At 37.1% G+C, this 25159-nt stretch overlaps 1 protein-coding gene across 4 annotated transcripts in view; it reads right to left on the reverse strand.

Moving 5' to 3' along the window:
• DIAPH3 (diaphanous related formin 3) overlaps positions 1 to 25159 on the reverse strand; it is a gene marked incomplete at both ends in the record, with an annotated part of 563043 nt that overhangs the window by 251928 nt on the left and 285956 nt on the right. For all 4 annotated transcript variants that reach the window (XM_082859704.1, XM_082859703.1, XM_082859702.1 and 1 more), the window contains one exon: positions 4185 to 4424. In XM_082859704.1, the coding sequence (XP_082715830.1) occupies positions 4185 to 4424 (240 nt within the window). The remainder of the gene's footprint in view (positions 1 to 4184; positions 4425 to 25159) is intronic.

Here is a 25159-nt window from a genome sequence, read left to right on the forward strand (position 1 = left end):
TAATATGGTGTTGAACTTTGATGGTTGAGTCAACTCATTTTTTGCTAGAATGCTGATCTACTTGGCTCTACGCACAGATTCACTACAATCACTAATTTCAACACTAATGACATACAAATTTTTCTAGGTGGGCATTCTGGTCAGGCAAGCACCTACTATTTTGCTGCTTGTATTTCTAAGGATACAAATTAACCAATACAGGTCCTGAAAAAAGAATATAATCTCAAACTGCTTATTATCCAATTTTATCTAAAGTTTAGTAATATCTTTGGAGGATTTTATGAATGACAAGCAGTCTGTCCATTCTTCTATATAGTCTGAGGTTTATCCTTTTAAAAAGCCAAGTCGCCAGAAAGCAAGGTATTGAATACTTACACCATTTTGATTAAACTAGGGATAGCATTACTGTAGCTGAAAAGTACATATGTATCTTACTATGAGGGTTCTCTTGGAGTGTTACCCCATAAGAGGCTCTGAGTACATATCTGTCAGGGGAGGGGAGGGGAGGGGAAGATGGAGGAGACAAGGGGAGATGGTTCTAAAAGAAAGAACCTCATGAAATGGATTTTTTCACTTGCTGTTTAAAGGAACACTGCTCAACACTGTATTTTCCCTTTATAATGACACAAACGCAAAATTTCTCGTGAAGTGCAGCTTTGGCTAATAAGAGAAACCACAATTTTTAGCTCAGGAAAAGTTTCATGACCATGCTTTGCACTTCACTTTTTCCATCCGAAAGCCTCAAACCTATACGTCTACTTTAATTTATGTTTACATCTTAATACATTCTAGTCTATGGTTACTTTATATCTCATATTTAACATTTATATTTATTTATCACAGACCCTATCGAATCTTTAAGTAAAAGAAAGTAAAATATTTTCTCTCTGAACTCATTTATTGTAGTTAGTCATCTCAATTACAAATGTATACAAATATATAATATAAACCCTAAAACCAAACTACAATGCATACAGGATTCATGACTCATGTATTTATTTCTAAACAACGCAAAGTTAACAATTTAATTTGAATTTTCACACACTGTTCATACTTAAGCTAAATTTATAAAGGGCATTTAAAAGTAAAGATTTTGAATATAGAAGAGTAAATGTCATATAATTACCCAGCATGTTCGAACAGATTAAAATATTACCCTGTCTTTCTACTGTCAAATAAATATGGAATTCCCTGTGTGTGGGCTTATTATCAAACCAAATGCTTTACACTCGGTGTGAAATTCACAATTGTCAACAATCAAGCTGCTACTTCTGATGACAAACATGATAAGATATCATCTTGTTCAACATAGGCTTATATAGCCTACTTGACATGTAGGCTAATAAAAAAATATGAAGTTGTAGTATTTATTTTGTTTCTTGTACAATATAAGGCTCCTTATAGGGATGATCAAACTAGCCAGTACCATTGACTGAAAATACAGTCAACTCTATTACCTGGAGACAGATTAACTGGTTTGCAGCATGACTATAGTAAAATCGTAGCAGCATGCATTGTATTTGTAAGAGGTTTTAAATCACTATGCATCAGTGACTGTATATAAACATGAGAGGATTTCTATTTTCAGCTACATAATAACATTGTCTCTACACAACACTGTATGTACTGCATTGTGTCCACTGCACTGTTATCCATTCAACAGCTATTTGTTCAGTATTTACTATGTACCAAGTACTGTATTAGGGAATTCCACCTCATTAATCAGACCTAATCTCTTGTCTACACTTCTCTTTCAAGGCAGAAATAAGGGAGGGTATGTGGTCAACTTCTTGTGAGTTGGCTGTAGTTCTGAGATGCAAAATCTAAAGAGGAACAGACACTTGGCACTATGAAACAAACTCCAGTAGGTCTGTACGTGTGGAATTAACTTCTCCCCCACCTCGCTCCTCATCCTGTTTTTCTTCCTTTGCTTCCCTTCTTAGAGAAAGCCTGAACCTGGCAGTCTTACTTGCCTCCTTATCCTTCAGCCTCCAAGTTAATAATCACCATGCCCTGACAATAACTAGATGTTCCTTAAATGTGTACACTTCCCTCCATCCCCTTTCCCCTTCAACGCCTTTACCACTACCTTAGCTCAGACCTCCAACATCTCAAAGCACAGTGACAGTTTCATAGTGGACACTCAAATATTTGGTAAAACATTTGAATAAGGCAGCTTCAGTCAGATGCCTTCTAAGACACTGAGGTAAGCTAGGAGAAGGACACACCAAAATCAGCCTGAACTCTTTTCTCTTTTGAGCAACTACTTCGAACATGTCAGTAGCAAGGAGTTATCTTTGACCCCTCCCTTTTTCCTTCACCATTCCCATCTATCTTCTCAGCTCCATTTCCTCTGGCATCCTCCCAGGTCACATGACACAGGTCAGCCAATCACCGAGTCTCTCCCCACTATAACCCCCACCCCCAACCCAGTGCTGTCCAATAGAACTTCCAGCAATGATGAAATGTGCCATATTTGCTGCCAGCATGTATGGACACTGACTCACTTGAAACATGGTAAGTGTGAGGAAATAAATTTTTAATTTTATTTAAATAGTAATTGATTTAAATTTAAATATGTATGGCTAATGGTGACAGTACTGGGAAGTGCAGCTTACCTTTCTTCCATAATGCTGTTAGAATTATCTTCCTGGAAGACAGATGATAATATCACTTGACTTACAGAAGTAACATGTCTCCATAAAACCTTCAGTATAAGGTGTGACATTTGAAGCTCTTCACCATCTAGACCCATTTACTATCACATTTCCATTTTCTCCACTCCTCTTCCATCCAGGCTCCAACTGTGCCATGATATAACCCTTAATGTGAACTGTTGACACTTGCTTAGAATGCCCTTTCCTCTCAGGGAACATCCACTCATCCTTCCAGATCCAGCTCAAATTCCTGATCCTCTCTGAGTGTGAAACTGCCCTTCCTTAGCCAAGCTAGCCACTCTCTCTTAACTCTGTTGCCATAACTTTAGTATAGAGCGCCATTAAAATATCTAAGCATAATTAATGGCTTACATGTGAAAAATATGAGTCCCATTATCCCAGGTAAATATTAATCACATACATTAAATGAGATGATCAGGTCAAGCATTTGGCACAGGGGTAAGTAAGCACTCTATAAATGTGCAGTCTTATGAATCACATCATAATACTTGCTAGGAATCTTAACTGAACACAGCAGGCTATGAAAAGCAAGGAGAGGAAAATAAAAAGATGGAGATGGGAGAGGGGAAAAGCTCACAAGTCACCGATACCAACAGAAAGCATAAGCCAGGGAAATTGTGTAAGAAAAGCCATGAAAGCACGAAGAGATCAACTATTCAGTAAACCCATAGCTAAAGCTGAACTTGTTTCTCACCTTCCAATCTAACCGGTAATCGCAATAATCAAATTCCTTAATCAGGGAGCGTAGATGTTACGAGGTCAAGAACAAGAGAAAGCTTTTCTTGTGATGTGTAACTGAGAAGAATTTGTTGTAAGCTGATCAATAAAGCACTGTTACTATGGCCCACTTCTTAAGACAGAGAGCTCTGTTATATACAACACTGAATACATTTGCTGTAAGAAAATTTAAACTATGGAAGAACCTGGAAGAAAAAAAATCTCTAAACTTACTCAATTTTCATCTCCTCTAAAATTATATTTAGATAGAAACATTTCAAAATAATTAATAACATCTGAGTTATGTGTATTCCTAATATAATGATTTTCCCTTTATATAAAGCAGTCTCATTTTTCTCTCCCTTTAGTCAGCTTTCAAAAAAGAAAAATGCAAAGAAATATTTAAATAGTTAAAGGTAAAGATTTTCGTGGCAATTCCAAGTAATGCTCAATATATATACTGTCATATGTACGTATTTATATTGAATGAATATTAGGTTTAAATAATATTTTGATGTTCCATTTCATCAGTTCGAGAAAGCACAGGTTTACAACATAATTTTGCAGTTAAACAAAATTCTTCAGTTGAATTTGCAGATCAGAGAAAACTAACATTTGGATTTAGTTCAGAGGCTGAGTTGAGCTCAGTTCACTCTGGGTTTGGGTTGATGGTTCAGTTTAAGTTCTTGACAATGAGCACATCAAAATAAAAAATACGTAATGTAATCAGGGCTGACATTTAAGAATAAGTGTTCAGGCAAATTATATGTTCTGAAAAAACAAACTCACTTTACAGAGAGAGCTAAGGTTAAATCCGAAGGTTTGAGCATTCCGGGAGCCAGCATTCATGTAGTTTCCCATTAGCAACACAAGTTCCAGCAACTTGCTAAAGCTCCTGCTCTTCTTTATCTCTTCGCAGGCAGTACTGACAGCCATGATGTCAGGTTTGATGTTGTTCACCTGCTCTTCAAACTGAAGCTTAAAGAGAATAGCACTGAGCCGTGGCCGTAGTCTCTTCACATTGCTCATCTGATTGAAAAGAAAATAGCAGATTTCCTTTAAAATGCATGGTATACTTTAGTACTGTGCGGCTGCAAGTAATCTGGGATGATTTATTGGTATGACAGTATGGAAAAAGCAATATGTCCCCTGAAACTGATAGCAGGAAGAGAGAAAAGCCCTGCGTGTTTTTGTGAGGAATCCTGAGTCATCACTCAAAGAAAACATTAAAAATTTAGATGCTCGATGAAAAGAGAGCTTTACTTAAATGACAAAGTTTAAGAAATAAAGTACATATATCTTTTTTTAAAAATGAATTTTTAAAAGGTAACAGGATACAGCGGCAACAAATTACAAAGCATTCATAGCACTGCTTTAATTTTTGTTCAATACTGAAATATGCTGGGTCATGTTTAAAACACATTCAGAAAGGTCTAAAGAGGGTTTGTTTCTTCAAATAGCAATTGATGTCCACAGGAGCCCTGCTGACTAACAGTATGTGTTAGATTGAAGGAGAGTAAATAGGTCCCAATTTGTACTAAATTGACTTTCTTCAGAAACAGGACAGCAGAATGACTCCTGACACATGCTAAATTAGCAGAGTCAGAGTTAGAAAACATGGGCAGAGCAGGAGACAGAAGCGGTGCAAAGCCACAGGTCTACCATGTGCCAGGTTAGCCCCGTTTGGGACTCTGTGTTTCCTTACTGGGTATAAAGGGGGTTGAAAGTGTTGAAAGAACAAAAGGGCTAGAGGGTCAGCAACTTCTTGCCTTAAATTTACCCCCGAACCATGTGCTAGCAACACACGTGAGAGGGTAGAGCCTGAAGGCTGGAGACATACCACATTTAAGTTACATGTGAATTCCTTGACCAAACATGTTAGGAATTTGAGACTTAAAACAGATTGATGGGGCAGCAGTGGTAAAACAGGTGAACTTCAACAACGATTATAAACATCAAAAGCACTTTGAGGCAAGGTCAGGAAAAAAAAAACAGTGACAGAACATGATAGGATCAAAATAGGGAATAGTTCTGTTAATCGCTGATCCTCAAGGAAAAGCTAAAAAACAATGCCACACGAAGCTTATAGGATTTCTGTTAAAAACTATCTGCTCATAATATAACGATTGTTATTTAAAATAAACTGTACCATACAAAAGCCTGAACTTATTAGATTCCAATAGGATACTACAGGCACTGCTTTAATGACTTAACAACATAACCCAGTTTACTCATCTAACAAAATCGGAGCAATAAAGAGCTCTCAGTAGATACCTCTGAGAGAATATCTTCAGAGGAACCAAGTTCTTACAGTCACTAAATAGTTTCTCAGCAAATAATATATCTAATTTACATACAGAATTCTCCCCAGCAACTTGACGTGTTAAATGCTTATGTGTATGCAACCAAGACTCTAAGAGCTCAACTAATATAATTAGTAAGAAGTCTCCTCTACAAGTATTCTAAGGAATGTCTTAAAATTCCTTGAATTCAAGAAACGTCTTCAAAATCCCATCTAGAGAAAATAAAATTTTTTCTCCTAGAAGAGAGTAAAGAAACTGTAAGCTCAAAAATGACATTTTTTTAAAGTACAAAGAAACATTACTAATGATGGTTTTATAAAATATATTTTAGTAATATAAAAATTTATGAAAGACAAAGTGAGACCTTATTAGAATACCAATTCTTAGTGGGCATGAATCATTGTTTGGACATTGTATGTCTAGCACACAAAGTAGAGGTAAGCAGTGATTACTTCTGATAAAGTCATTTCATTTGTTTTAAAATGCTCCCAAATGGACTCACTTACCTGGAACTTGTACCCTTACTTAAATATTACAAATGTAATATTTGTACACATTCATATTATACTGGACCAAGGCTGTACTATGCTCTGTTACATTTAATTTATCCTTTAGAATACTAAGACATATAAGGGAACACTCACATGAGCTCATACAGTTATGGCCATTCAGAAGGTGTATGATGGGCCCACAGCATCTCTGCTTTCATCCTATGCCCTCATTCATGATTATGAAATCAGGTATTTGGTACTTTGCAATAACAAGAGAAGAATTCTCCAGTACCCCATGCAAAACATTAGTATTGCAAAATATATTAATTTTAACATATATTAATGTACCACTTCATGTGCAAAGAGAAAAAAGACTACTTAAATGTCTACATTAAACTACCCTGGGGCTTCCCTGGTGGCGCAGTGGTTGAGAGTCTGCCTGCCGATGCAGGGGACCCGGGTTCGTGTCCCGGTCTGGGAAGATCCCACATGCCGTGGAGCGGCTAGGCCCGTGAGCCACGGCCGCTGAGCCTGCGCGTCCAGAGCCTGTGCTCCGCAACGGGAGAGGCCACAACAGTGAGAGGCCCGCGTACAGCAAAAAAAAAAAAAAAAAAAAAAAACTACCCCGAAGTATGTTAAAGCTTTCCTGCTGACAAGCTAGCCATATGTAGCCAGTACAAAGTAATTAATTTTCCTAGAAAAATATAACCTAGATTTGTATGAGTAATGAGTCTACCTGGAACGAGGGACAGGTACCTTGAAAAAATAGAGTAAGTCTGTGATGTAATGCAGAACAAAGTGCTGAGTTTATCAAATACCCTGACAAAGCCAAGTCAGGAAGGGTAACCTAAACAGATCTTTGAACACATTTTTAAATTAGATGTCCTTTTCATATTGTTCTTTCTTCCAAATTTTGAAAAAGTGAGTATTTTGGCTGATAAGAAACAAATGCATTTTAGTGAACAAAATTACTGCACTGGAAAGGAATTTGAGAGATCACCAGAACTAGATCCTGTCCAGGGTCTACCATTTAGCCTACGCTAATCCCCTAGGCCAAACGGCTGCCCCTTTTATTTTAAAAATAACAACAACAGGGCTTCCCTGGTGGCGCAGTGGTTGAGAGTCCGCCTGCCGATGCAGGTGACATGGGTTCGTGCCCCGGTCTGGGAAGATCCCACATGCCGCGTAGCGGCTGGGCCCGTGAGCCATGGCCGCTGAGCCTGCGTGTCCGGAGCCTGTGCTCTGCAACGGGAGAGGCCACAATGATGAGAGGCCAGTGTACCTCAAAAAAAAAAAAAAAAAAAACCAAAAACAAAAAAAAGTCAATGAAAGTTAATGTTCTAAGATCTAAATCTTGTAATCGATGAAGGTAATAGCAGAGTTATTTTTCTCACTGGGCAAATCAAACTCTATTTCCTCAGATGGGATCAAAGAAAAAAGGTAAAAAAAGGGAAAATATTATATATTTTTTAAATCCTGAAGAATGTTTCTTCGCCCCCTCACATATTCTATCAACACTAGACATTTGCTGGGACTTCCCTGGTGGTCCAGTGGTTAAGAGTCGGCCTTCCAATGCAGGGGACGTGGGTTTGATCCCTGATCAGGGAACTGGGATCCCAAGTGCCGCAGGGCAACTAAGCCTGTGCACTGTGGAGCCCGTGTGCCACAACTGGGGAGCCCACGCCTCTGGAGTCCATGTGCCACAATTAAGACCCGATGCAGCCAAATGAATAAATATTTAAAAAACAAAAACACTGGACATTTGCATTCTGTTTGCTTGCCCAAGAATCTAGAACTATGACTTGTCTGCCAAAGACTAGACTGAATGCATAAATGGAGAGCTATGATGCTCAAATAATATTCTCAATTGTAACAGAAAGTCATTAAAAAAGAGATGAAGAAAGGGTTACTGCAAAAGTTTAACTGTAAGATAGTTAATAATTAGAATGTTAGAAGAAATTAGAATTCATTTTTACAGAGGTATCCTTTACATTTATTAGTACAGAGTCCTAGCAATGTAAACACATAGCACCAAAATCTGACAATAATGAGTTATAGTCTGAAGACCAACCTAAAGGCATAAAAAAGAAAGTTAAAATATTTTGGTTTTATTACTATTTTTTGAAAGCAGGCAGCAGTACTCCGGCAACCACCCCATCACACCACCGCAGATGTCATGGGCCTGAATGAAAACACCTTAAGAACAGTGACTGGATAAAATCAACAAACAATATCCAGAACACTAAGGGTAATTTTTATTTCAAAATTTTGTTTGTTGGCAATATACACATTGTTGGAGCAGGTACAAAGTAAGATGAAAAGACCTTGAGAAAATCTGTGAACCAAAAAGCATTGACTGGGTGCCCACTCAGTGTTGCAAAAGGCACAGAAGTGGTGGTTGCTGCCCTTGTATCACTGAATTCTTTCCATCTGTCTTAAAGGGCAAAAAGGAGAAAAAGTCTTCAGGGAGATGTACTCTCCCATAATCTCACTATGGTTATCTTTTTCTCATATAATTTTAAGTTTATCCATTATTTCACAGGGGGAAAAACAGAATCCATCTGACATTTTTATACCAACTACATTTAACACTATATCCTCTTTATTCAGTTTCTTTTATAAATATGAGATTTTCAGGAGCCAACTTATTCAAAACTTGTTGGGTTTTCCCCCACTTCTTGCCTGCAGCCTTGTGTAGGCACACCTCAAAAGAAATTTGAGAACATCCTCTATATCTTCATTATTCTTCCCTAAAGTTGTGGTAAGACTAATTAATCATTCAACTTTCCTTCTAATACAAGTAACCTGCTGATTGAAAAGCTACTAGCTTGAGTCTTAATTGATTTACTACTCTAAACCTTTACATTATACATGTTGTAAATACATAATTATAAGGAATAATGGGACGGCATTTCTGTAAGGTTAAATGACTCCTTCAAGGGCACAGGGACAGTAGGGCATGAGCCTAGAGCTAACTTGCTGCCAACTAACTGTGCATGCCACTCAGAGAATCACAATGTGGAAATTAATAACCGCAACTTAAAAGCCACCTGATACTCAAACTATCAATACTTCTACTATGTTTTCCTATGAGTAGGAAGAGACTTTAATTTCCCCATGGTAGTTATCAGACAAATCACTATGGAGACAGGTTGACCCTGCTGTGAGCTCTGCCTGCTACTACTTCATATTTCTTTCCTTTCTTCTTGGTATACCTAACTACCCCTGTATGTTTCCAGATCCACTTTTGTTGTCCCATTACACTGCACTCTCCACTCTTATTTCCATATTTGCTAAGTCTTCCACTCCCCGTAAGAGAGGTGTGAGAAGCAAGGAGACTGTGAAAAAACGAGTGCATCTTTGTGAAAGACAAAACTAGAGAAAACAACAAAGGGTTGAGGGAGAAAAGTGACATCTGAGAAAGGAAGGTGATCTAACAACAGACTTAAGACACTTAGGAAAAAGTTTTGAACTTGATTTTTCTAATTAAACTATATGAAAAATGTCTTCCCTTTACTGTTAGCTGGCCAATATTTTCATAATCTCCAGAATTCTCAGAAAAAAAAGTTCATTTCACTTTAGGAAAGGCATCAAAAACATAGCTATTCAAGTGCCTTATGCCTGGGTAGTGCTTAGAATATCAAGAGTATTTTTAAAATAAATGTGCTCTTATGATAATAAAACTCATAAGTTAAAATTATTTTTTTTTAAACTACACAACAGCAAAGTACATTTTTTGTACTTTGCTATGGCAAAGTCGCATTTTTTTTTTTTTTTTTTTTTTTTTTTTTGTGGTACGCGGGCCTCTCACTGCTGTGGCCTCTCCCGTTGCAGAGCACAGGCTCCGGACGCGCAGGCTCAGCGGCCATGGCTCACAGGCCCAGTCACACCGCGGCATATGGGATACTCCCGGACAGGGGCACGAACCCGTGTCCCCTGCATCAGCAGGCAGACTCTCAACCACTGCGCCACCAGCGAAGCCCCAAAGTCGCATTTTTTACATTTTTCCAAAGGAGCAAGGTAAAGCCAAGAATTATACAAAAAGAAAAAAAAATAAAAGGATAAAATGTATATTCCTCCAGGTAGTCAAGAAATAGACAATTAGCTATAGACATCAGATATACTTTCTCTTTGTCTACAAATGCTTATCAATTCTGGACCACGAAGGATTTCACAGGAGGTCCAAATGAGTTCCACAGATACTCAGGATCTGAAAGTGGTAAAGTTAGAGAGCGAGAGACTTGTTATTTAATTTGGCAGTCTTAGCAAACACTCAACACATAAGTTTCATATCTGATGAATTAAAAAGTTGGCATAAAACCCAGAAACTTTCTGGTGTCTTAAATTCATTCATGTCTGCTTCCAGACGATCCCCACCCTAACATAGGAAACCAATGTTTTGATTGCTATCACTATAACTAAGTTTTGCCTGTTCTTGAAATTTATATAAATGAAACTTTCAGGAAACACTATTGGTGTCTGGCTTCTTTCACTCAATAAAATGACTTTGAGATTCACACACATGTTAGTATGATTGAGTACTGTGTTCCTTTTTATTAATATTTCATTGCAAGAATGAGCAATATTTCATTGCAAGAATACACCAAAATTTGTTTAGCCTCTTTCCTAAACCAAAAAGTTGATGGACTTTTTGGTTTCTTCCCAGTTTGGCGCTGTGTAGTGGGTTGGAATGAATAGGCATTGGAAGGATAAATCCTAAACCAGGTACCTGTGAAGGTGACCTTATGTAGAAATAGGGTATTTACAGATGTAATTAAGTTAAAGATTTCCAGGTGAGATCATGCAGGATTCAGGGAGATCCCTAAATCTAATGCCATGTCATTTTACAAGAAAGGAGAGAGAAAGTCACACACAGGAGGAGGCAACATGAAGACTGTGAAGATGGAGGCAGAGACTGGAGTGATACTAAAAGTCAAGAAATACCAAAGGCTACAAGCAGCTACCAGATGCTAAGGGAGACGCATGGAACAGATTCTTCCTCAGAGTCTCCAGAAGGAACCAACCCTGCCAACAGCTTGATGTAGGACTTTTGGTCTCCAGAAATATGACAGAATAAATTACTGTTGTTTTAAATCACTAACGTTGTGGACATTTGTTATGGCAGCCCAGGGAAACTAATACAGGATATTATGAATATTCTCGTATGAGTCTTTTCATTTCCATTAAATAGTATAGTGTAAATGCATACTTAACCTTACAATAAATTGTCAAACTTTTTACAAAGTGGCTTATGACACTTTACGCCCCCTTTGCCAATGTTATGCTTTATTCTTGAAGCTTTTATCTTTGAACATTTAGGTCTATATTCCATCCCTCATTAACTGTTCTGCGTGGTGTGATGAAGGAGTTGAGATTCATTTTAGTCAATAGAATATCCAAGTTTCGCAGCATCATTTGGTACAAAGAAGTTCCTTTCTCTACTCACTAGCCTTAAAGTCTTTGTTGAAAAATCAATTGATGGTATCTTTGTAAATCTATCTCTATACTTTTGAGAAAAACATTTATATATCCTTAAACCAAAACCTTACTGTCTTGATATCAAATCAGTAGTCTAGGTCCTCCAAGTTTGTTTTTCAAAATTGATTTTGTCCATTCCAGGTCCTTTGCATGCCATATGAATTTTTGTGATATCTTGTCAGTTACTATTATAAGACCTGCTGGGATTGATTGAGAATGTGTATCGTATGTGTATTATGAATCTATAGATCATTTGAGGGAAAAATGAGGTCTTAACAAATTGAGTCTTCCACTCCAGGAGCATGGTATGTATCACCATTTATTTACAACTTCTTCAAGTTCCCTCACCAATAATTTGTAGTTTGCAGTGTAGAAAATTTGCGTATGTTCAGGGAAATGCATCCTTAAGTATTTTACATTTTTTGATGCTATTGAAAACAGCACTAGTTTTATTTTGCTTTCCGATATATCATTGCTCATAGAGAAAAATACAACTGATTTTGGTACAGTGACTATTTTGTGACCTTCTAACAAAGTTTACTACAGATTCCTTATGTATTTACATAGATAATAAGTTCACTTACATCATTTCCAATGTACAGGCCTTTTATCTCATTTTTTTTTATTACACAAGTTAGAACATATATTATAATGCAGAAAAGTGATAAAAATAGATATCCTTGCCTGGTTTCCAATCATAAATGACAAAGAATTTAATCTTTCCCAACTAAGTATGAGGATAGCTCCATGTCTTCCATAGATGTCCTTTATCAGGTTGAGAAACTTTCCTTCTTTTTCTACTTGCTAAGAGTTTTTATATATCATAAACAAGATACAATTCTGTCAAATGCTTTTTATTTTGTATCTAGATAATTATATGATTTTTCTCCGTATTTTCTGATAATATGGTCAACTACCTTAATTTTCAAATGTTAAACCAACCTTGCACAGCTTGGTAATGACACACTCTCCTTTTTAGGCATTGCACTATTTGATACAAAAATATTTTGACAATTTTTGTATATATGTTTATGTATGATATGGGTCTCTAATTTTCTGCAGTAGATTCCGTTCTTTGATTCCTGATGGAAATATGAAGAATTTAGTTTTTTCAGTGCTTTCATTTTCATTAGGTTTAAAATTATTTCTTCTTTGACCCATAAATAATTTAAAACTATGTTATCCAATTTTCAAACAGTGAGAGATGTTCTATTATTGTTGTCCAATTTAATTCCAATTTACATAGAAAACATACTCTACAAGATTTCAGTCTTTTGAAAATTACTGAGACTTATTTTATGTTCCCATATAGTCTACCTTGGTGAATGTTCCATGTGTATTTGAAACGAATGTATATTCTGCAGTTATATGGGCAATGTTCTATAAATACCAATTAGAACAAGCTGGTTGATAGAACTGTCTTGATTTTCTAATTATTTACTGATTTGTTTCTTGATCTACTTTTTCTAGAATTTACTGAAAGGGGGCATTAAAGTCTCATTATGATTGTGAAGTTATCTATTTCTCCATTTAATTCTACAGGTTTTGCTTCATGAATTTTAATGTTCTTTATTAGGTGCATGCATATTTAAGATGATTGTTTCTTGTAAATTACTCCTTGTATCCTTGTGTAATGCCTCTATTTCTTATAATATGATTTGTCTTGAAATATACATTCTCTGAAATATACAAAGCTATGCTACTTTTCTTATTGTCTAGTATCTGTTTTCCATTTGTCCTTTCTGCTTTTTACCTCTCTTTTATCCCTTCCTGCTTTTGTGTTTATCAAGCAATTTTTAGTATTCCATTTTATTTCTTCTACTGGCTTCTTAACTATATCTCCTTACTATATTTTCCTGGCTGCTCTAGGACTACCAATATGCCTCTTTATGTAGTCTACTTAGAGTGACTATTAAGTCAGTATTGTGCCTGTTCATAGGTTTCATTTCCTGCCTCCCCTTTCCAGTATTTCACTCACACTTCCCACCTTCTGGTTCATTTCATGTGTGTTATAATGTTACAACAGCATAATTCCATTTGTCCTACCCAATCATTTGTGCTACTATCATATCTTTTACTTCTATATACATATAAACCTCATCCTGCAATGTTATTTTTTTAATTATTAGTTTTAAGTAAATTATGAGAAGAAAGAAAACATAGTTCGTTGATTATTTCACATGGTTTCCATTCCTTTTTGTGGATATCACTTTTCATTTAGTATCATTTCCACTTGGCCTGCAGGACAACTTTTGCATTTCTTGTAGGGCAGGTCTGATGGTCACAAACTCTCTGTTTTCACAGAACTAAAAATGTATTTATTTTACCCTATTTTGGGAAGGGTATCTACTAAAGAGATAATTTTGAGTTTACAGTTTCTTTATTTCAACATTTAAAATACACCCTAATGTTGATTTCTGCTTTCCATTATTTCTGCAAGGGCAGCTAAATCTCTCTCCTCGTTTTCTTACATGTTTTCCCCTCCTCAAATCACTTTCATGACTTTGTCTTTGTCTTTCAGCAGTTTGACTAGAATGTGCCAAAATGTCTTTCTCTTTATATTTATCCTGACTGGGTTTTGCTGAGGTTCTTGAACCATAAGTTTATATTTTCCACTCAATTTGGCATTTCTTGGCCCGTATTTCTTCAAATATTTTGCCAGCCACAATCTCACTTTCTTCTTTTGGGACTACAATTACAGGTGTTTTAGACTGTTTATCTCCAATATACTATTAACCCATATACTGAATATTTTAATTCAGTTATTGAACTTTTCAGTTTGAGAATTCCCATATGGCAAATTTTTATAGTTTTCATTTCCCTGCAAAGATTCCTTAATTAAGATCATGTTTTCCTTCAATTCTTAAAAGATAATTTGCTTTAGTTCTTTGAACATATTTATAATATGCACATTAAAGTCTTTGCATTTGAAATCTAAAACCTGGGCTGTCTTGTTTATTTGACTGTTTTTTACAATACATCCCATTTTATTAATCTTTACTTCTTAATGAAATGATGAAATGTTATAACCACTCTTGAGTTGTAATATTCCTTTGAAGAATGTTCCTTCTTGTTTTAGCAGGCAAATCAGTCATTGGGTGATCACCTTAAATTTCTCAGTAGGCTTATTTAGAGGCTTAATAGGCTTGAGCTCACACTTTGTTAGTGTGGCTCTGTGGAAAGTGGGAGTTGTTTCTCTAGCCCCTCTAACTTGATAGGACTCATTCTTCCCAGAGAAGCCTGTAGACTTGATTATAGGTTTTCTTAGAGTGAGTCTAGAGTAGGTACTCCTTTAGGATGTTGGTCTTCTTTCCTAAGGTATAACCTTTCCAGTTGTTTGAGTGAATACCAAGTAAGTTAATGAGGTGTCAAGAAGCTATCTCTATTCTGGCAGGGCCAGAACTCCAACGCCTCCTAGGAGTGTGGACCCCTAGTATCTCTCTTCTACTCTCACTGTGCAGCAGGTGCTATCTGGCAAATCTTGCTCAGTATATGAACAGCTCAGCCTCCAGGCACAGACTCCAGGGAGACTCCCACATGGAAAACTGGAGTCCCTTTCTGCACAGTTCATTCCCCTATAATGGCCTGCCCTGTTTCAGCTGCTATAAATTCTGATCCCTGCTTCCACACTCCAGAGAAAACCACACTTTCTGCTCAAACCCCAGCTCTCTGTGCTATTATCGGAAAACTTTCGCCAGACCAAAAGCTGGGCATTCACAAGTTCATGCAGTTTCTATTCTCCCAAAGCTTGCAGTTTTCTTCTACTGGTTGTCTACGGCCTTAAAATGGAGGACCTGAATATTTTATCCATTTTATCATTGTTAGTGGTTTACCCAGCTTTTTAAAAATGTATTCCTAAGTATTTTATAGTTTTGTTACTGTAAATGGAATTTTAAAACCTTTTTATTACTATTTCAGTTTTAAGAATACAAAAAACTCTTTACCCAGATTAACCAAGTGTTTCCATTTTGTATCATTTGCTCCATCATATTCTCTCTCTTCCTCTTCACATATATGTATTATAAAGGAAATACATGTGTGTATATATACTATAATATAATACATAAATATTTAGCTAAGGTTATGTCCACCAGTTTTTCCAATCAATGTAAAGTTACAACATATTCCCTATATAATTAATGTTACTTATAGGAAGATGCTTTGAGACTATATAAATATAGTATGTATACAACTTATTTTCATCAAATTTTCACCTTTGTGTTAATGGGGAGAGCCATTAAGTAGAATACTGGTTATAGTATTTACTGAACTTTATTAAAAATGCACTTTACAGACCTTTCCAGATGGCGTCAAGAATGAGATATAAAATAAGCCAGTCTATATCTACAACAACTACACATTAAGCCACCACTGCGATAAAACTGCCTAACTCTATAGTAACTTAGTTTCATTAGTCCAGTCTCCCTTTTCCATTATGTTTCCAAAGTAGTCTTAGAAGAGAATATCGAGACCTGTATGATGAGATTTGCAGAATACAGGAAATGCTTCTCAGGCACTAGATGATACTCAGATCTAAAAAGCAACCTTAAAACAATGTTGTTTGCAAAGTGATGAATCATAAGAGACCTTTTTGCTTACAACTACAAAATGCTTTAGGCTTTATTTCAAATGAATGATGCATGGCTAGTAATTAGTATGTGACTATAATGATCTTTTGTTTCATTTTTGCAAATGAAACACATTAAGCAGATTGTGCCATAAAATTTCAATACTACATAGATGGTCTAACTAGAAAGCATCATGTTTCTATACCAAAAAACAACCATAATTCCTATTATGGACTCAAATGCCCCACTTTTTTTTTTTTTTTTTCGTACGCAGGCCTCTCACTGTTGTGGCCTCTCCCGTTGCGGAGCACAGACTCCAGACGCGCAGGCTCAGCGGCCATGGCTCACGGGCCCAGCCGCTCCACGGCATGTGGAATCCTCCGGGACCGGGGCACGAACCCGCATCCCCTGCATTGGCAGGCGGACTCTCAACCACTGCACCACCAGGGAAGCCCAATGCCCCACTTTTTAGTTGCCTATTTAGAAGATTTAAAATCCCAAAGAAGAAAAAGGAGTAACTGACAAAATTTCCTAAAACTTAATTTCAAGTTCAACAACTCAATAATTTAAGCTCCTACATAAACATACTAAGTAATTTGTACTTATTATTAACTCAAGTTAATCTTTAAATATCAAAAATAAATTTTCTCCAGTGATGAAGCATACAGAAACCAGTGCTAAAAGCAACTTCGAGTACAGTGGGCACCTACAGCAAACAAACACACAAGAGTGACTGCCACCATAAAAAATGAAGGACATCCTTTAATGTCATAAAACTATGGTTCACAGCTGAGCTGTACTAGTTACTAGTTGAGTGAACAAGTTGCCTCAGCTCTGAAATGGTAATGCCTATTTCTGGAGTTATGTGAGAGTCAGATATAATTACTCATTTATTTATGTATCAGAGTACTGAATACTTATTATGTACCAAACTCTGTTTAAGGCCTTGGGGAATCACACTGAAAATAAGATGACAGGGACCTGGTCCAAATGGCTGTACTAAAGTAAACAGATGGAGAAAGGGAGAGAAAAAGACAGAAAAACAATAAAACAGACAGGATCACTGTAGTTAAGGATAAGTGCTCATGAATAAGTAGGATGATGGTGGGGGGGACACCAGGATGATGAGCCCTACCACAGGAAAGTGGCACCTGGGCAGAAGCAGAGGTTGCAGCAGGAGTAAGTGCAAATCTGAGGTGGAAGCAAAAAACGAATGTGGCTGAGACACAGCGGACAATGAAGGCAGTGGTAAAATATGAGACTGGGGCTTCCCTGGTGGCGCAGTGGTTGAGAGTCCGCCTGCCGATGCAGGGGACATGGGTTTGTGCCCCGGTCCGGGAAGATCTCACATGCCGAGGAGCAGCTGCGCCCATGAGCCATGGCCGCTGAGCCTGCGCGTCCGGAGCCTGTGCTCTGCAACGGGAGAGGCCACAACAGTGAGAGGCCTGCATACTGCAAAAAAAAAAAAAAAAAAAATGAGACTGAAGAAACAGACACAAGATTATCTTACAAATTATAATGAAAGTAGAAACCATTAGAATGACCAGAAGGAAATTCCCCTTCTGGCCAAAGATGGAAAAACAGGGAATGGACTTATCTCCCTTCCCCCTGCTGCCCTGAGGCAACAGTTTTCAGGCACTGACTCCAGGCAGTGTGGGATGGTGGTGCCTGAGAAAGGGGAAACAGGTGTGCCCCGTGACCGTCCCAGCTTACTGTTTAGAAAGAGTTTCCAAACTGCAGCACAGGAAGAAGGAACCCAGGTGGAGCAGGAGGTGTCCATGATTGAGAAGGAGGTCAGAGTCTGGGAATGCCAAGGCAGCTAGAGTTCTCAGGACAGAGTATCAGAAAGGAAAGAGTAGCACAGACAGAAAGCTCCAGAGATCTCAAGAGTTTCCTGCTCATGTCTTTAACTGTAGTATCCACCACATACATGTGAGAAAACTACTGAAGGCTGGGGAAAGAATCAGTCAAAAGCACTGGAGGTAATAGTGCCCGATTCTCAGACAAAGCTGGGAACACTTATTTGTTCTCAACAGGCAGAGTGGAAAAACCTCATAATTCATGGGACATTGAGTAGGGTACTCAGAAGGGTATTGCCTTAGTTGTGGGGAAAAATAAGGTCTAGTCTCAAGGCTACTCTGATACCATGTAACAAAGTTTAAAAACAAGCCATAAAAGTCTGAAACGGTTTCCAAGTAATTTAACTGCCTCCTAAATCAAAGTTCAAGAATATTTATAAGAATACAAAGGTATCTAGAGTACAACATGGTAAAATTTTTGTTTGGAGCCCAAAGGATCAGGAAAATACAAACAATGAGGAAAAAATTTGATAAAAACAGACCTACAAATGCACAGATGATAGAAATACTAGACAGGAAAGTTTAAAGTTATTATATTTCGTATGTTTGAGAAGGTTGAGGAAAGATCAAGGATTTTAAGCTGAGACATGAAAGGTATTTTTTCAAAAATACCTGAACTGAATTTCTAGAATAGAAAGCTATGATATCTGCGCTGACTAAATAGGAAAAACAGCAAATTAAACACCATAAAAGAAAAGATTAGTGAACTGGAATGCATGTCCAAAATGAAAAAAGAGGAAAAAGAAAATAAAAAGGGCATCAATGAGCTGTGGAACAAGTTTAAGAAGCCTATTATTATGTGTAATAATAGAATAATATATGTGTAACTTAAGTCTCTGATATAGAGGTGAGAAGGGAGGTATAGAAAAGATATCTGACAAACATAATGGCTAAAAAAATTCCAAATTTAAAGAGAATTATAAACCAACAGATCCAAGAAACTCAATGAAACCCAAGGACAAAAATATGATGAAAACTACACCCGAGGTACATCATAATCAAATTATTCAAAACAAGCAATAAAGAAAATCTTCAAAAACAACCAGAGAAAAAAGAAACATGTACAGAGGAACAAAGTTAAGGGTGATGGCAGATTTCCTGCCCAAATAATTCAAACAAGAAGACAGTGCAGTAACATATTTAAAGTGCTGAAAGAAAGAACTATCAACTTGGAATTTCATACCCATGAAAACACTTCAGAATGAAGGTTAAAAAAGACTTCCTCAGACATATAAAAATTCATTAGCACTGGAAGAAATGTTACAGGCAATTTTTCAGGCAGAACAAAGATGATTCCAGATGGAAGATGTACACAACAGAGTGAAGAATGCTGGAGTATGTAGATAAAAAAGACTACTGATTTGCTGAAAGTAAAAATAACAAAATGTTATGAGTTTAAACATACGCCAAGGTAAGATGTGTGATAACAAGTGCACACAGCCCAAAATGGGAGAACATTGTTGTGAGGTTTCACAACACACTTAAGGTGGTATCATATCCTTTGAAGGTAGTTAAAAATATATTATGTAAACCCTAAAGCAACCATAAATAAAACAAAAAGTAATAACTAATTAACCAACAGAAAAATAAAGTTATTAAAATACTCAATCCAAGAGAAAAAGAATACCAAAGAATAGATGAGATAAATAGAAAATAAATAACAAGATGGGAGATTCAAATCCCACCATATTAATAACCACATTAACAGAAAATAGTCCCTCTAGTTAAAAAAGAGAAATCATCACACTGGATTAAAAAAAAAAAAAAAAAAAAGCAATACTCAACTAACATGCTGCCAGTAACAACAGTAGGTTAAAAGGAAAAGGACAAAAATTAGTTATCACTAATCAAAATAAAGCTGGACTGGCTATATTAATATAACACAAAGTAAACTTCAGACCATTAGAGTATTTTAAGCTTGGAAGTGACATAATCACATCTACTTTTAAGACTCTGCCCCTCACCACTGTGGCCTCTCCCACCGCAGAGCACAGGCTCCGGACGCGCAGGCCCAGCAGCCACGGCCCACGGGTCCAGCCGCTCCGCGGCACACAGGATCCTCCCGGACCAGGGCACGAAACCGCATCCCCTGCATCGGCAGGTGGACTCTCAACCACTGCACTACCAGGGAAGCACACATTTACTTTTATACTAAAAGATCTCTAGCTGCTATGTGGAAAAGGACAGAGCATTCAAAACATGAGGCATAGGGCCTGAAACACAATAGGTTATCAACAAATGGCAAACACAAAAATATATACAGTTATGATGGGCTGACCCAGCATTACCACCCCTGAGATTTTATCCTTTCTCAACAATATTATTTTAAAATGAATACCCATGCTTTATTCTACTTTAAATTTGTCTTCCCGTTGCCATTCATTAACATGTATGAAACAAAAGCACCTTAGGCGTGGCAACCCCTGCCTGACTTTCAGAATTTCATTTAACAAAAGAGGGATTATGAGAAATCATTAAAATACCATAAACAAGATACTTACATTCAAGAGGCACTTTGGCTAAATCCCCTAAACTCACAAGTGGTTAATTAATTACATGTTCAAGATTAATCAGTGGACCAGGTAAAGGTTAGTCACAGAGTAAAAGGGAAAGTTGGAGCTGGACATCAAAAAGTCGAACTCGGATCCTTGGATGCGATGCCAGCCAGCTGACCCTTTTATCTCTATCTCCAGAAGCTGACCTCACTAGCGGGCACTAAAGTTTGGGGTGGTACTTCAGGGTGGCAGGGTCAGGGTAGTGGAAGTAAGAGAAAGTGACACAGGAAAAACTATGGCATAGATTAGCTTACTCAAAAGTAATAAAGAATAAGAGGGCCTTTTCCGGTAACATCTGTTATCTGAGTCATATTTTAAAATAATAACTCTCCTCAAAATACCCTTAAATGATCGACTCTTTGCCTCGACTTTATTTTTTCCTATGCCATTTTACAAATTCTTGCTCCTTCTCTAATACCAGAATATTAATGGCAAAGCTGTTTCTGTATTTATTCCAAACTGAAACCCATTAGGAATGACACCTTGCTACATTTCTTAATATTGATTGCTTGCAGTTTTTATTCTGTTTCTACATTAGGACAAATACAGTTCATTCAGGGGCTTCTAAAAGCAAATCAATGGCCTTTCAGAAATTCATTCAGTGTTTGGGTTCATGCTTCAGTTCAAGCCATTGATTTGGTGGGTGCGTTTTGGGAGTGTTCAAATCAAATCACCCTGATACATTTTTCAGGCAACTCTTCTGCCCTTCAGTAATAAAGTATGTCTATTGCTTTGTCTGAAGATGCCAGAGGGCCCAGGTCTGTGATCTGCACTTCAGGCAAAATGGGAGAATTATGTGGATACTGACTAAGGTGTGGTAAGATAAAGGAAAGTGTGAAGGCAGGATTTAGACAAGGCACATAACTAACAAAGGATTAGGCTACAGCTAAGACCCGTGGTTAGAAAAAAATAGATGGAAACCTGAATTTTGGGGTGGTTAAAGTTGAGGGGAAAAAGTAGTCTTCAACTGGCAAAAGAGGTAATTACTAAAGCCAACAGTCAGAATGAGAGTTCCAAAGGAGGTTATAAAAATCCACTAAGAAATAAGAGGCTAAGAACAAGCAAAGCAAAAAAAAAAAAAAAAAAAAAAAAAGGCAAAAAGAGTGCATAAAGTAACAGAATGAGAACAGAATAGCAAACAGACAATTAAGCAATAAAGGAAAGGACTGTCATGAAGCTAACTGAACTAGTTTCTTCTTAATTGCATTCAAAATATAGAATGCCTCGGGATTCCCTGGTGGTGCAGTGGTTGAGAGTCCGCCTGCCAATGCAGGGGACATGGGTTTGTGCCCTGGTCCGGGAAGATCCCACATGCCGCGCAGCAGCTGGGCCCGTGAGCCATGGCTGCTGAGCCTGCGCGTCTGGAGCCTGTGCTCCGCAACGGGAGAGGCCACAACAGTGAGAGGCCCCGCATACTGCAAAAAAAAAAAAAAAAAAAAAAAATATATATATATATATATATATATATATATATAGAGAGAGAGAGAGAGAGAGAGAGAGAGAGAGAGAATGCCTCAAAAAATTCTGGGTCAGAAATTAGAAGAAGCATAAATAACGATAGTGTCAAGGAAACCCATAATACAAAGCTACTGGAACCTTAAATCCTTTCAGAATATACCAGCATTCAATTGATCAGAATGACTGAGGTGCTTTACTGTGGTGAGTAGTTCCAAGTGGAACTACTTACAAAGTAAACACTGATAAAAGAGGACTGAAAGACTACTTGCCCATAGCACAAAACTTCAGTAAAGCAGGGACGGGACTAGTCCTGAGCAAAAATGCAATGTAGGCTAAAGTCTACCTTTAAAAACCTTCCCTTTGCATTCATTAGCCTTTCCCACCTCTCGTATATATACAATTCTTTACCAATACATCAGCAGTCTTGTATTTAGAAGCAACACGGTATGGAGGAAACAAAATAAAATATGGAAATGTGGACTCAAAAATCCTGAATTTCTTTCTACAGGAAGAAACCCATAATGTGACACCAATGAACAAAACATTGACAGAATACTAGTCCAATCAGTTTCAGCATAAAGCCACAAACTATGAGAACTCAAACATATTAAAATTTATACTGAATTGACTATTTAATATATTAATGTAAGTCAGTGGTGGTCAATAACGTTAAGTCAATAAGTGGTACAGTGCACATACACACACTCAGAATTAGATATTTCTAGCAGATGGGAATTCGGACAAAAATAAAAGTCAAATGATTTGGTAGCAGTGATATTGGTGGTATGGAAGTTAACCTTAGCTTTTCACTAAAGGGGAAAAGAATTACTTTGTTCCCCATCTTATTCCTTAAATAAATATGTCAACTTGGATACAAAATTGGCATTCTTGGTAAAGAAAGAAAAATAGCATTAATAACGGATAATAGCTAAGTTTCAGGACAGGAAACTTGACCCAATGTTAGAGAAAAGAAAACAACTACATTTAGCCTTTCAAAAGAGCCAAGTCTGGTATGGAAGATAAGGATGTTTAATGGAACATACAATTTAATACAAAATAAAAATATAAGCAAAGCGGGAAAAGAACCAAAAAGCAACAACAAAAAAGTTTTTAAAGCCCGGACAAGTGTGTAAAGAACCAAATAAACACAGGACTGAAACACCGCCATCCTCTGTGCCAGGAGCCACAAGCAAATTAAAATGAATAAAACTTACGCAGTTGAGGTTCTGGGTATCCCAAAGATATTTTCAAGGGCTCTTAACACCAATTCCCTGTCAACTAGGGGACAGAAAATGAGGAGAAGGCTTCTCAAGTGAAGTGAGTGCTCACAGAGTGATGGAGCCAGATAAGGCAGTTTATATTCCAGGCTCTTCAAGGAAGGACAGAAGATTTACCTCCCATTTGGGCCCTGAGTTTCTAAAGATAAAAAATGGTTAGCATTTAGTTTCTACAAAGAAAAGCAGGGATGGGACTAGTCCTGAGCACAAGTGCAATGTAGGCTAAAGTCTACCTTTAAAAACCTTCCCTTTGCATTCATTAGCCTTTCCCACCTCTCGTATATATACAATTCTTTACCAATAGATCAGGAATCTTGTATTTAGAAGCAACATGGTATGGAGGAAACAAAATAAAATATGGAAATGTGGAGTCAGAAATCCTGAGTCTGAATTCTTCTCTTCTGTTTATGAGGTGGCGGGGGGGGGGGGTTCTGGGTTGTCACCTCTTCTATATGAGTTTCAGTTCTTATAAGCCTAAGAGGCTGTCGTATCAGAGGGATAGATCTACCAGGTCAATGTATACAAATATACCTTGTGAACTGTGCATCTCTAAAGCCAAATAATATAATTGTCTTGTAATTACTTGACTGTGGTATAGTTGCTAATTTGATACAATACCTATGTCACTGACCTGAAACTCCAAAATTAATCTCTCTCCTTGCTCCTATTATCCAAACTCTCGTCTTCTAAGTGTAGTAAGTCTCAGAAACCATATTAAAAAATAATCAGACTAAACTACTGTAGAGTAAGTTTTTAATCTCCTCTAGCTCTCCTATTGCATGACATGATTTACAAGCGGAAGGTTAACCTGCTATATTATAATATCTCAGATAATTAAAATGAATTTGGGAGTATTTTTTGGTCCTTGAGCACACCTTCTATAATAACCATCAAGCTATTATTGTATGCAACTGTGTGATTTTAATTTCAGGAGATTCCTAAGGCAGAGACCCTCAGTTGGATATACCTAGTCAGAGAGCTAGAGGTTATTTCTGGCTCCAACACGTGCCACTAATACGAGACGTTCATCCTAATCAGGTTTTCAGTAATTTGAATTGTCCCCCTGAAAACTGGTCCCACGAACAGAAAATAAATACTCCAGCACCATATCTCATCATGAGACCTGGAAGTCATGATAGCTGATCATAACTGAGATGGTTCATGAGTCAGAATTGCCTTTAGGCCACACTCCTAACCCATGACCTTTGCTGCTTTGGACATTAAATTGTGTATAATTAAAAGTCAAAGTACAAAAAAGTCTGGGAGATCTAAAAAAATGGTCAAAGAGAGTTATTAGAAAACAACTGTGGAGTGAATAAAATCATTGAGAAAGAGGAGGGTATGAAACAGCTAACAGAATTGAGCACTTATTATTGACTCCACACATGCACGCTCTCCCTTAAATCTCACTACAACCTAATGAGATAGGCTCTAAATTCACATACATTTTATAAATAAAGAAAATTAAATTGAGGGGTATTAAGAAACTTCCCCCAAATTTTATAGCCAGTATATGGTACTTTAAGAATTCAAACCCAAGTCTGTCTAATTAGACTAGAAATGCAATGGAGGATATTTGAAGGAACCTGGAATACCAAGACAAAGTCATTTTAACCCAGATTTGTGTTTCAGTACTAGGAACATGTGGCATGGCAAGTCTCAGTAAGCCAAGAGCTAAATGGTTTTAGTTTTTCAGTATTTAAAATAAACCATAAAGCACCTTAGGGAAAGTTATTTATCCATCTATCAGATATTTATTAGTGATTATTACATGC

This window comes from Leucopleurus acutus (assembly GCF_964270905.1).
Source record: "Leucopleurus acutus genome assembly, chromosome: 18".
Lineage (NCBI taxonomy): Eukaryota > Metazoa > Chordata > Mammalia > Artiodactyla > Delphinidae > Leucopleurus > Leucopleurus acutus.